At 46.4% G+C, this 12,348-nt stretch overlaps 1 protein-coding gene across 3 annotated transcripts; it reads left to right on the forward strand.

Annotated features, from left to right (window-relative positions):
• Positions 1–1,882: 1,882 nt before the first annotated feature.
• Positions 1,883–6,822, forward strand: MSANTD4 (Myb/SANT DNA binding domain containing 4 with coiled-coils). Of its 3 annotated transcripts, none has more exons than XM_025465676.3 (3): positions 1,883–1,991; positions 4,875–5,486; positions 6,164–6,822. In XM_025465676.3, the coding sequence occupies exons 2-3, from the start codon at positions 5,025–5,027 to the stop codon at positions 6,737–6,739; spliced, it is 1,038 nt and encodes a 345-aa protein (XP_025321461.1). In that variant the 5' UTR covers positions 1,883–1,991; positions 4,875–5,024; the 3' UTR covers positions 6,740–6,822. The 3 variants fall into 3 exon arrangements, with proteins under 3 accessions (XP_025321461.1, XP_025321463.1, XP_025321462.1); XM_025465678.3 differs by having other exon boundaries at positions 1,903–2,038; XM_025465677.3 differs by having other exon boundaries at positions 1,943–2,084.
• Positions 6,823–12,348: the final 5,526 nt, after the last annotated feature.

A 12,348-nucleotide genomic window follows, 5' to 3' on the forward strand; every position in this document is an offset into this window, starting at 1 on the left:
ACCCCAGGATCCAGAGTCACATGCTCTACTGACTTGAGCCAGCCAGGAGCCCCTACTCCATCAGTATTTAGATTTCAAAAAATTAACAGTTCAAAAAGTAGATTCACATAACTCAAGTTTTGCAACCATACTTCGAGTTATCCAGTCACTGAGCTAACTGAATTCTGCTTTTAAATTAAAATTAATTAAGATTAAATTGACCTAAAACTCAGTTATCCAGTTGTAGTACCCACATTTCAAGCAAAGGCTAGTGACTAGTGGCTACCATAGGTGGGCAGCTCAGTTCTAGAATTAGTCAAATCTTGAGCCTGAAACTAGTAGTAACAAAAATCAAATTGAGAAACAGACTATCAGGTTTGTAATGGGGCACTAATAATAGGCATTTTGGATTACCCTCCATCTCTCCCTCATGAGTCCATATCCAACTCACACAAGTAAAAGCCAAGAACAAATAGTGAATCTTTCTGGAAAGATCTTGCAATCCGCACAGAAACTGAGGTTTCGTTGCAAGAAGCTTCAATAGTTCATTTGAAAGCAGAAGGTTCTCAACATTTACCGACACTTTCTGGATGTTATCCCCATTAGTGAGGTAGATAAACAGATTCCAGCTGGGCACAAACTCTGTAAGTGAACAGAGAAAGTGTCTGCTCACAGTCAGGATGGGTGATTCTCTTCTCACCCAAAAAACACCCACCACAAACAAAAGCCAAAATTATAAAATCCAAGTTCTCATTATTTAAAAACAAACAAACAAACCCTATTTTTGTTCTACTTAGGCAAAAGTATCGGCATGCCTCTCACACAGCCTCCTTAGTGAACATCTGAACGGTTAAAGTGATCATCACATTTCAAAGAGCGGACTTCATAAGGACGTCCTGTTTTATGGAAGAGAGTTCCTCCAGGAATGTTCAGCAAGCATTCATGGTTCATCTGGAATATTCCATCATGTATTCACCAAATCTCTTTTGAGTGCCTAGTATATCCCAGGTACTGTGCTGGATCAGGAACGTCCCAGGAAAGGTTCCCATGGCGAGGGGGGCAGCTGGTGCAGGGCTGCTGTAGGATTTAGCAGGTGCCAATACGGGATGCCATGGACCTCCTCAAGCTACACCTCTGCTAACAACATGATGTGATGCCTCTCAAGCTGAGATGCAACTGAGCATCCGTTTATCGTGCAAACCTGGATGAGAGAGACTGGACCCAGAGGGGGGAGGGCACAGGGTTGGGACACAGGAGACACATGTCACCACCCCAGACTCACCAGTGACACCAGGCCCAGGGGCGGGGGGCGGCAGGGAGAACTGGACCCAGAGGGAGGAGGGCACAGGGTGGGGACACAGGGGACACAATGTCAGCACATCCAGTTTTGGGGGGTCTCGGGGTGGTCAGCACCGGCTGAGCTGCGTGGACACCACCGGCACGAGGCAGGGGTTGTCTCAGAGGAATGCTGAAGCCACCGAAGCCGCACCCGGGGGACCAGAAGGTGCAAGCGGACTCGGAGGGACTCCTGGAGCAACGCCAAGGTCCCCGCCCCCTCTCTGCCCTTTTAACAGGTGAGGGTCAAGGACAGGGGCCGCGTTCGGAGGCGGGGCTACCAGGCCCCAATCAGGCGGAACAGCGCCGCAGGCTGATCGCCGAGGGCCAATCGGCTCCCAGAGCCCACTTGACTGACAGCACCGCGCGCCAACGCCGGAGCGCAGAGCGGGAGGCCGTGAATCGCAAGGGGGCGGAATTCCAGGGCACTAACCCGGAACCGGTTGGGGACTCGATTCCCATTGTGAGGCCAGACCTGGGGCGGGCCCTCAGTCAGAATGGCAATACACTCCGGGCCAATGGGTGCGCCGCTTCGAACGAGTGGCATCCGCGCTAGCCAATGGGCGGCGGCAAGGGGGGGGGGGCGGGCGAAAGCGGTGGGCGGGGCACCCATGAGGGATCTTTTTTTTTTCTAACCCCTTAGAGGCGATCGGGCGGAGGTGCCGCCGGGGTCACAGGTGAGCCGGCGTGTCCCGGGGCGGCGGCGGCGGCGGCTCCGCGGACGGTGGGTGCCCTCGCCGCGGGGAAGGTCCCAGCGGGGTCTGTGGCAGGTGCGGTACCCCCCGCGCCGGCGGTGGCCCTGGATCTGCGTGGTAGCGGGACTGCGACTCCTGGAAGTGGCAGCCGACCGGGGGCGGGGGCGGGCGGTGCAGAGGGAGGGCTGCGGCCGCCGGGCTCCCCGCGCGCCCTGTCCCGACTCTGCTCCATCCTTCCTGGTCCCCGCACCTGCCGCCAGGTGCGGCCGCTGCGCTGCGCGGAGCCTGCGCCACTTTCTCCAGGGTGGCCTCCGGGAGGCTTCGTCTCCCCCGGTGCTTCCCCGCGGCCCTTACCGGGCGGCCCCTGGGCAGGCGGCAGGTGTATCATTCCGGTAACAGGTGGCTTCGCAGTAAACTTCACTTATTCACCTGCCGCAAGTTTCAGAGAAGAGCATCCTGTTGGGCGGGGAAGCGAATTTCCTCTAAAAACATGTGGGCGCGGGGAAACGGGGGGCTTGGGGAAGTTTGGAATATTTTGTGTTTTTTTTTTTTTTTTTTTTTCTTGAACAGACTAACGAATTTACAAAAAAAAAAAAAAAAAAAAATTTTTTTTTTTTGTACCCAGAATTGACAATCTGATTTTCCTTGGACCTCTTAATTCTGTCTTATCACAGAGTATTTAGGAACTTCATGCTCAAGTGTTAGTCCTTGAAAAAACAGTATTATATCCAGGTAATAATATACCTTTGGTGGTACATCTTCACAAGGATTATGTAAGTGAACGACATACCTATTTCCAGCCAGGAAAGAATGATTTCAGTGGTCTCTGTTGGGGCATGCAAGGTCTGTGGGGCTTTTAGAGGTTGCACCTACCAGATTACCTTCTGCAAAGACAGGGAACACAACCGACATAAAAGGGGGGAGTATTTGACATATAAAATGGCATCTTTAAACGTTCTGTGAGATGTTCCATCCTCAACAGTGGGAATATGTGCCTGTCACGTAGTAGGAGCTCAATAAATATCTGAGTAAGTTACTGGGTAATGGATGACAGAAACCCAAACTGTGTTGTAGGAGTATCAAAATATACAGGAAAGAACAGGAGGGGGAAAAGTCCTGCAAACATAGCTTTGGTTCTATCTGTACAAATAGAGCTACCAAATTTCAACTCAAGGGGCACTGATTTTGGTATTTTCTTACATTAATCAGAAGATGTCAGGTTTTGACACAGTTAACTGTCTGGAGATCTAAGATATATTTACACAGGAACAGTGTTGTGCTAAGCCATATCCATACTCTCCTATAGCATTTATAACACGTATTCTATGTGGCTGTGGTTAGTTTATTCATCTAATCTCCTATTGGTGAATATCTGTATTTTTAGCATGCTTTTACCTTAAAACTTTGCTAGCACTTTTTAAATGGTTCAAGAAGCTGCATAAATGCTCTGAAACATCCTATATCTTTTGGAAACAAAAAGGCATCAATACATTGTATTTAATATAATAAGGAATTTGATATTATTATAGCTCCTTGTTCTGTTTTTAGGGACATCTCACCTGCCGATTTCATACTAAAAATATGTCTCTGATAATCTCCTTACTCCTCTTTGGTCCATACAGACTATGGTAGCAACACAGCCTTTTTACTTAACGTTTTCTTTTCATAGTTTTGGTAGCTTACCTTCCTTGAGTGATTTTCTTTTTCACTTTCTATCCTTTCCCATCCCCCATCACCTTATTTTAAGTTGTATTTGTACCTCCTGTTTGTTAGGCACAGTGTTATGTATTGAGGACACAGCCTTTGGAGCAAGTCGGCTACCATCTCCCAGACCCCATTAGTGCTGGGCCAGATGGTAGAGAAGGCAAAAGCCAAGTTACCACTTCAGTAATTCTCTGGTGTGCTGTGACATGGGTACTAAGGAGGAGCATTTTGGGACTGGTGTAACAATGTATAAATCAGTTTGCTTCAGTCCTTTTATATAAATATATAAAAAGACAATATTTCTATATAAATATAAAATATATATATATGCAAAAAGATAAATAAAAATATGCTTAAAAGTTTGTGACTCTAGAACCTCCTAAGTACTCTTCAGGGGCCTCTAGAGGAATACTGAATACTTGCCCAACCCACTGATAATTTAAATTACACAAGGGTACTAATGTAGGCCAGAGTAAATTAAATGTGATCCCTTAAAATTACAGGTGTCTAGAATGTTCACTAAATGGACTTGGAATCAAATGTGAACAATCAAATGTGAAATGTGGTTAGTTTTTGTCAAGTGTCCATTTCCTAGGCAGAGGGGACTGGGTGCACAGAGGCTCAGGATGGGAGAAGGATGATTCTGGGTGACTAGAAGCAGTGGGGAGGAGAGAGCACACCCAAGGAGTGGAGAAGTAAGTAGGGGTCAGGGCAGGAGAGAGCATGCCCCAGGAGTGGAGGTGGCGGGGCGGGGGGTGGGGTGGGGGCAGCATGCCCTGGGAGTAGACAGGCAGGAGTAGAAGAGAGCATGCCCTGGGAGTAGAGAGGCAGGGGTAGGAGGAGAGAGCATGCCATGGGAGTGGAGAAGCAGGGGTTGGGGGAGAATGAGGAGAGAGCATGCTCTAGGAGTGGAGAAGGGGGACAAGGGGTGGTGAAGGTGGCAGGGTGGCCAGTGGCACTCCGGGGCCAGGACAACTGCCCAGATGAGGGCAGGGGGCCACCGATGGTACCGGGGCTGGCAGTGGGGCTGGCAGAGAGGGAAGGAGAGGCAGTGCTGAGTCAGATGAGAGGTGTGTGCTTTTTCCTAAATCCTGTGTGCATCTCATGAGGGAAGTCCTGCAGAAGCTGCAGGCTGATGGATTTGCACTTGTTTCTCTCCAGGAATTATTCAGCCTGCCTGTGCTACTAGATGAGTGGAAAACTCTGATTTGAACAAAGTGCCAACAAGAGATTGCCCTTGATTCCTGTGCTTTGTAGCATTTCTCAACTTTGCCCATCTTCTCTAAAAACTCTGCATTTAAAGTTAGGAAAATGAAGCAGTTGAAAAGGAAGAGGAAAAGCAATTTTAGTGTTCAAGAGACTCAGACCCTTTTGAAAGAGATTACAAAACGGAAAGAAGTCATTTTTTCCAAGCAGCTCAACACCACAATCAATGTGATGAAGCGGATGGCCTGGGAGGAGATTGCACAGTGTGTGAATGCCGTCGGGGAGGGAGAACAGAGGACCGGGACAGAGGTGAAGAGGAGGTACCTGGACTGGCGGGCGCTCATGAAGAGGAAGAGGATGAAGGCCAACATGAAGCTGGTCGGCTCGGGGTTTCCCCTTCCCACATCCGACTTAGATGACTCGCTCACTGAGGACATCGATGAAAAGATTGGATTCCGTAGTGACACAAATTTTGATTGGCAGAATGTGGCAGATTTCCGGGATGCAGGTGGATCCTTGACTGAGGTCAAAGTGGAAGAGGAGGAGAGAGATCCCCAGAGCCCCGAGGTTAGTATGAGCCTGGGAATCCTCTTTCTTCTCACACCTTCAATTCTAGGAGTTTATGACAGGCCCGGAGCAGTGAAGTGCTCTGTCGTTCAGGTGACTTAAAAGTAGTACCTGACACTCATTCCATTGTTCTCTCTTCATGTCATTCATCTCTCTTTGAACCAAATACACTTCTCCTACTTATATATACAGGTGACCCTTGGACAACGGGGGTAGGTGCCGGGGTGCCACCTCCTGCTCCCTGGAAAAGTGATATATGAGGTTGGACTCCCCCAGAGCTTACCTACTGGGAGCCTGCTGTTGACCCGAAGCCTTCCGATAATAACACAAGCAGTCGATGACCACGTATTTTGTGTGTTTTATACATTATATATTGTATTCTTAAAAGCAAGCTGTAGAGAAAAAAATATTAAGAAAATCATAAGAGAATACGTTTCCAGTACTGTCCTGTATTTACGAAAGAGTTTGCATCCAGGTGGACCCGCACAGCTCAAACCCTTGTTGTTTAAGGGCGGAACCTATGAGTGACGTTTGTCATTCATTATAAATAGTTTTCAAAACTCAAAATAAGTGGTTTTATATGCTTGCACAATCCGGAAACTTGGTGAAGGAAGTGTTTAGACAGATTAATAACCACGAAGTAGAAATACATACTGAGTGTGGCTTTTTCCTTCTAGTTTGAGATCGAGGAGGAGGAAGAAATATTGTCGTCCGTCATACCGGATTCCAGGAGGGAGAATGAACTTCCTGATTTTCCGCACATCGATGAGTTTTTTACCTTGAACTCGACGCCATCTCGGTCTGCCTACGATGAGCCCCACTTGCTGGTGAACATTGAGAAGCAGAAGCTGGAGCTGGAGAAGCGGCGGCTGGATATCGAGGCCGAGCGGCTGCAGGTGGAGAAGGAGCGGCTGCAGGTGGAGAAGGAGCGGCTGCGCCACCTGGACCTGGAGCACGAGCGGCTACAGCTGGAGAAGGAGCGGCTGCAGATCGAGCGAGAGAAGCTGAGGCTCCGGATCGTCAGCTCTGAGAAGCCGTCTTTGGAGAGTGAACTTGGCCAAGGCGAGAAGTCCCTCCTGCAGCCACAGGACATAGAAGCAGAGAAGTTAAAACTGGAGAGAGAACGCTTGCAACTGGAGAAAGACAGGCTGCAGTTTCTGAAATTTGAGTCAGAGAAGCTGCAGATTGAGAAGGAACGCTTGCAAGTGGAGAAGGAGAGACTCCGCATTCAGAAGGAGGGGCACCTGCAGTGACTTGGTTCCTGCTCATCCAGCAAATGTATGGGAACCGGGGATATTTCTGTATATCGGGTCATATAAAAGTGGTTGCCAGATTAGCTCTGTTGTTTTTCCTGTCTCATGTCTGTGTTTTCAATAGGAAGAGGATAGTTGTGTGGGGGTTACTGTACACTTTAGTAGATCAGCGTAGAAACTGCGTGCCCTAGCAGAAACTCTTGTGCTGCACTCTCTGAAGTAGTATCATTACGTAGAGTCTTGTATCATCTGTGCACTCAGTTGACAATTATATCTACGTAAAATTCTAGCTCGAAATTCTAGCTCGGTGGTTCTCATCGGGGTGGGAGGGTGGTGATTTTGACCCCTGGAAGACATTTGGCAATGTCTAGAGATATTTTCGGTTGTCAAAATGGGGCCGTGGAGTGGGTTGCCACTGGCATGTAGTGGGCAGAGGCCAGGGCTGCCCAGCTGGGTCCTGCTGTGCCTGGGATGGCTCCCCGCTCCCAAAGTACCCAACACAAAACAGCAGTGTTGCTGTGGTTGAGAAACCCTTTCCTAGCCTGGCTGTGCACCTAGGTAGTTGGTTTGTAGTTTCAAAGTACTAAAACCTCATATTTAAGTGGGTAGTTACTTAAATGGCCAAAACTTTTCACTATGTAACATTACGTGTGGTGTACTGAGCTTAGGGCGTGATGAAGACAGTAGGTATTGTGTCCCTGTGTTTGCATCGATAATCTGAGACGGCAAACAGTGCAGGGAATATCCGAGACTGTCCAAAATGGGTCACTTTGGAAACTGCATTCTTCAAGCTGTTGATGCTTTAGAAGCAACACTTGTCGCTTAAGGCTTAGTTCCCTTTTTTTTCTTTGGATTCATGGTCTTAGTTTAGGTGGGAAAATTGTGCTTCAACCATGTATTGAAATCGTACTGTAGGGGATCCCTGGGTGGCTCGGCAGTTTGGCGCCTGCCTTTGGCCCCGGGGCGCGATCCTGGAGTCCGGGGGTCGAGTCCCGCGTCGGGCTCCCGGCATGGAGCCTGCTTCTCCCTCCTCCTGTGTCTCTGCCTCTCTCTCTCTCTCTCATAAATAAATAAATAAATCTTTAAAAAAATAAAATAAAATGAAATGAAATCGTACTGTAAGTGAACGGTTGGAGGTAGTAAAAATGGTACCAATATAAACATGGTACTAGTAGTCCATGAGCTTGAAATGGACGAGGGGTTACCTTTTAAATAAATCATAGCAGCTGTGTGGGGTGGGAGGAGAGGCAGGGAGGGGAGGATGGCATCTGTGCCCAGTGGTGTGATGATGATGATAGCTGTGTGTGAATGGATTAGGGACACACCTGTCACACGCTGACCCAGGCTGTAGAACAGTTCCCGAGAGTAGTAGTAGTCCTAAGTCTGAGGCTCAGAGAAGGAGCACCAAGTGAAATCGTCATGTGTTTTGCCTCTCCCTGAGAAACCAAGTTTGAAACCAATCTTTAGTCCCTGTTCAGAGACTAAGGGCTTGCTTTTAACCTGGTGACTCGCCTCAGGTCCACCGCAGCTGTGGTTTCCACAATCCTGGGGTACTCACACACGCGCTACCCTTGAGAATCGCTGCACAAGATCACTTTGTAAACTCTCTGGTTTCCAGGACTGACAACGTAGCTTTAATGCATCTCTTCTGCTGAGAGACTACCTGGATTCTGCGTTTGTTCCTTGTTAATTTAAGAATGTCTTGAAACTGTATGTGATATCTGAGTAGGGATCTATAAGGAAAACATATACTTCTACTTCGTTACCTTGACCTTGAAATAGTGTTATTTTTCTACAACCAAAATAAATGCCTCTACCGTAGAAATAAATTTGCCTATACTATGTGAAAGTTTATCATTTCCAGTGCTGATCATCGGTGTGAGGTTGAGGGTTTTAATCCTGGAAGAGAGCCTGATCCGTGAGTGCGGGCACAGGGCCTCACATCAGGTTAGGTACTGTGCTAGGTGCTCTTCACACATGGTTTTATTTACTCTCCAAATTAACTCTTGAGCTAAGTCATCCCTACTTCTATAAGAAAGGAAAAGGATATACCAACACTGACCCAAATTTTTACCCCAGGGGCACGGAGGAGAAGGGTGGAAGTTTGTGGGTGCAGTTGTAAGGGGTGCTTGTGACAGTAGCTTTGCCGTGGGCCGTGTGTGAAGAGCCCTGTAACTCACCCTGTGACTTGATCTCTTGGTTCATAAAGTGGGCAGTAGGAGACCTGCCCTGCTTCTGCTTCATAGTTTGTTTTAAATAAAACAGTGTATCAATTATAAAATGCTACTTAAGTGCGATGAGTTATCAGTGTTTAGATTTAAGATGAGTAGATTTTAATTTCCTAGAAGCAAGCGTTAAGAGAGCCAATACATTTTTGGGTGGAGCACTCTTAAGTTCCTAGAAGAGATTTTTTTTTTTTTTTTTCCTAAAGCAGCAGCTCCTTGTCTTCCAGGGCTCTGGCTGGAGAGCCTTGGGTCTCTTCCCCCTTTCCGCAGTTGTGAATGGATTGGGTTGATTCACTCCAGTAGAAAACTTGATTGTTGGGTTTCTGACCAGCAGGGACCCTGGGAACGAGCCCTGTGGGTTACCACTGCTCTGTGTAGACCACTCTGGCACTCGGAGCCTCGTTCCGCTCATGGTTTTAGAGGCAATGAGACTGAGCTCTGGGGTGGTTCTGATCTCAGCTGGGTTCCTGTGGTCTGCAGGACGCCAGGTGTGGTTCAGCTTCTGTGGGGTGACTTAGCTTTCCTCATGGTGTTTGATCCTCTAACCAAACAGCTTGGGCTTGGTTGAGTGGGGATGGCAGGAAGTCATCAGAAAAGTAGAGATGCTCCAGGTGCCTCGAGGCCAAGGCTCAGAACTGGCACTTCACGTCTGCAGCACTGTATTTGCCAGAACATCACAGGACCAGACTAGAGTCAAGACTGAGTCCACCTCTCCACAGGAGGAACCGTGATGTTGTTCTGCAACAGATGGGGATACCCAGAGGGATGAGGAATTGTGGCCGCTTTTATCAACTCCATACCCATTCTGGGTTGCTGGGGACGCTCCTGACAGCAGCAGTCTTGCTAGCCCGTCTGGCTTTGCATATGTCCTGGACCAAGGTACCCTGGTATGGATGTTAAACTCTATGGTCATCCTGCTCATAAGTATGCCCTGTGTAAAGATGCTGAGTTAGAAAGAAGGGGCCATTAATTTGCAGGAAAAGAAAGTATTCTCTCAGGCTTTTTCTTGCAAATTAAACACTTTGTCTTTTAAACGGAAGAGAATTCTTGCTTCTCTCATTTCCTACCTCGTCTGTCCATTTTATACTACTTTGCTTCCCTCTTTTCATTCCTTTACCTCTTCATGTTTTGTCACTTATAATCCTGAATAGAAACACAAATCATACTGCTCTGAGAATATTTTATTTTAAATTAACAACTACCTTTTCCTACCTTTCTGGCTTTCACTGTTTTGTTTGTTTCAAACTCAACATTTTTCACTGCGTCTCTCTACATCTTACTTCCCCAAAAGTAAATTTAATTTTTAAAGTTATGTAACTTTTAATTTGTCAATGCTTTCTAGTCACTATTCTCAGACCAGAAGTCGTACTTTCTAAAGCTCCCAGAATACTAACCTCCTGTTTGCTTTTCCAGTCTGTAACTTCTTTTTGACCTGTGTGATCCTTTATACACATACGCACCAGATGGGGTTTTAAGCAGTGCCTTCGTTAAAACCCAGATGGGGCTGATCAAATGAATGACTTTGAAATTGGAAAGAGTTTAGCATATGTACAGCTAGAAGACAACCAAAGGAGACCCATCTTTTGGGGGGTAAAAAAAAAAAAGCTACATTGGTTACTGATGTATCAAAAGATTAACTTACCACCCTCCACAGAGGCCTCATGACCATGCTGTCTGCACTGAGACCAGGAAGACATGAGAAATAACAATGGTTATAAAATTTGAATTTTGGTAAATAAGTTCTTTTTTTTTTTTTTTTTTTTTTGGTAAATAAGTTCTGAGAAGAACTTTCTCAATGAATTTCATCAGGAAATACTTTTTTTTTTTTTTTTTTACCATTTATCTTTCAGATGTGACCCATTTGCCTTTAAACAAATTAGTAAGTTGAAATATAAAGTCTATCCATTCTAATGTCAATTACTATCAAATCTAAATTTCCAGCTTCCACCTCTGACTGAACTGTAATCCTGCATTTCCAGTTATACAGCACCTCATCGTGTGCATCCTGCTGTTGTCTCGAGTGCCTGATGCAAGCCAGACCCGAATTCCCCAAGCCGTCTGGCCTCTGTAGCCTCACAGGTGTGCTGGCGGTTTGGGCTGGAAAGTGCAGTGGGTCCTCCTGTCTGCCCCCTTCAGACACTTGCACTTTGATGCCTCTGCTCTGTCTCCAGCCTCCTGGCTCGTCCTTAGCACAGCAGCAGTTGCTGTCTCAACTCCAGATGCTTCCTTTCTAATCCTTCTTGCACAATGCTTCCAGAGTAGATTTCCCCAAACACTGCTGTCGTCATGTCCTGGGAATTAACAAGACATGAAGCAGTAGAAGAGAGTTCTAGAAAGACCACAATTCTGGTCTCAGCGCTACTTTATCTGCTGGGTTGTGGCTGGCTGTCAGGGCGTCAGAGCCTCATTCTTCTTATGAATCAGCTCAAAGATATTAGAAGTTTGTCTTCCCTTTCACGAGTCCTCTATTTCCTCCTGCATCAAGTGTGATGTCCTCAAACGTCCTTTGTCCTGTTTAAAACATTCTTGTAAGGTCTGTTTGCCAAGCTGTCCTCCAAATATTTCATGCATTTTTCTTCCCGTTGCTTTCACCCTTGACCTTTTTGTTTTCTATTCCCAAGTTACCATCTGCAGAGCAAAGCATCTTCAGTTTCAGGGACTCAGTCATTTTTACAGCTCTCAACCATTATTTCAAAATACTGAAATTAATTTCACTGACTACAACCACAATATTTTATCACAGGAAAAAGCTGGTATCTTTATATCTTTCAAAATCTGAAGACCTTTTGAACTAAAATGTTAAAACATCAGTCTGCCCAGCTTGTGACTCCCCAACCAAAGAGTGGGCACAGGCGGCCAAGCACGTATTCTGTGACTCTGTCTGTTTGACCCCATTGTATACATTTGCACGACAGATACACTTGGCTTGGCCCTCCTTCCAGTTTCTGAGCTTATGGTACTGTTCGGAGCATTCTCTTTCCCATTAAAGGTGACCTGTGTCCTAACACAGAGCTAATGCTGCTTTTAACGATTCTGCAAATAAACAGGTTGATAAAGATTTTCATTCTTATATTCTCGCTGCACAGAAGCCTCTAAACATCTTCCACTTTACTCCAAGTGTGCTGCTAAAATGTTAGCACTTTGGATGTGGGTTGAGATGTGAAAGACTGCTTTAATAAAAGTATTGTTTAGTGTAATCAAAATGGAATTGGTAATATCTGTCCACTCTGCTTGTTAAAATACACAGTAATACGTTGTATTTTCTTTTCGAAATCTCCTCAAATGGATAAAGTTACTGCCTGATACAGCTATGCTGGTGTGTCCAGAAAGGAAGGGAAATCTGGACTCTCTTACTACTGTGATAGAAGTACTGGTATCAAGAAT

This window comes from Canis lupus, chromosome 5, assembly GCF_003254725.2.
Source record: "Canis lupus dingo isolate Sandy chromosome 5, ASM325472v2, whole genome shotgun sequence".
NCBI lineage: Eukaryota > Metazoa > Chordata > Mammalia > Carnivora > Canidae > Canis > Canis lupus.

What these genes read in the sequence shown, in the direction of transcription:
- MSANTD4 (XM_025465676.3), top strand. Translation starts at nt 5,025, where the DNA reads ATGAAGCAGTTGAAAAGGAAGAGGAAAAGCAATTTTAGTGTTCAAGAG. An exon ending in GAGATCCCCAGAGCCCCGAG is followed by an intron (nt 5,487 to 6,163) that starts GTTAGTATGAGC and finishes TTTTCCTTCTAG; the next exon opens with TTTGAGATCGAGGAGGAGGA.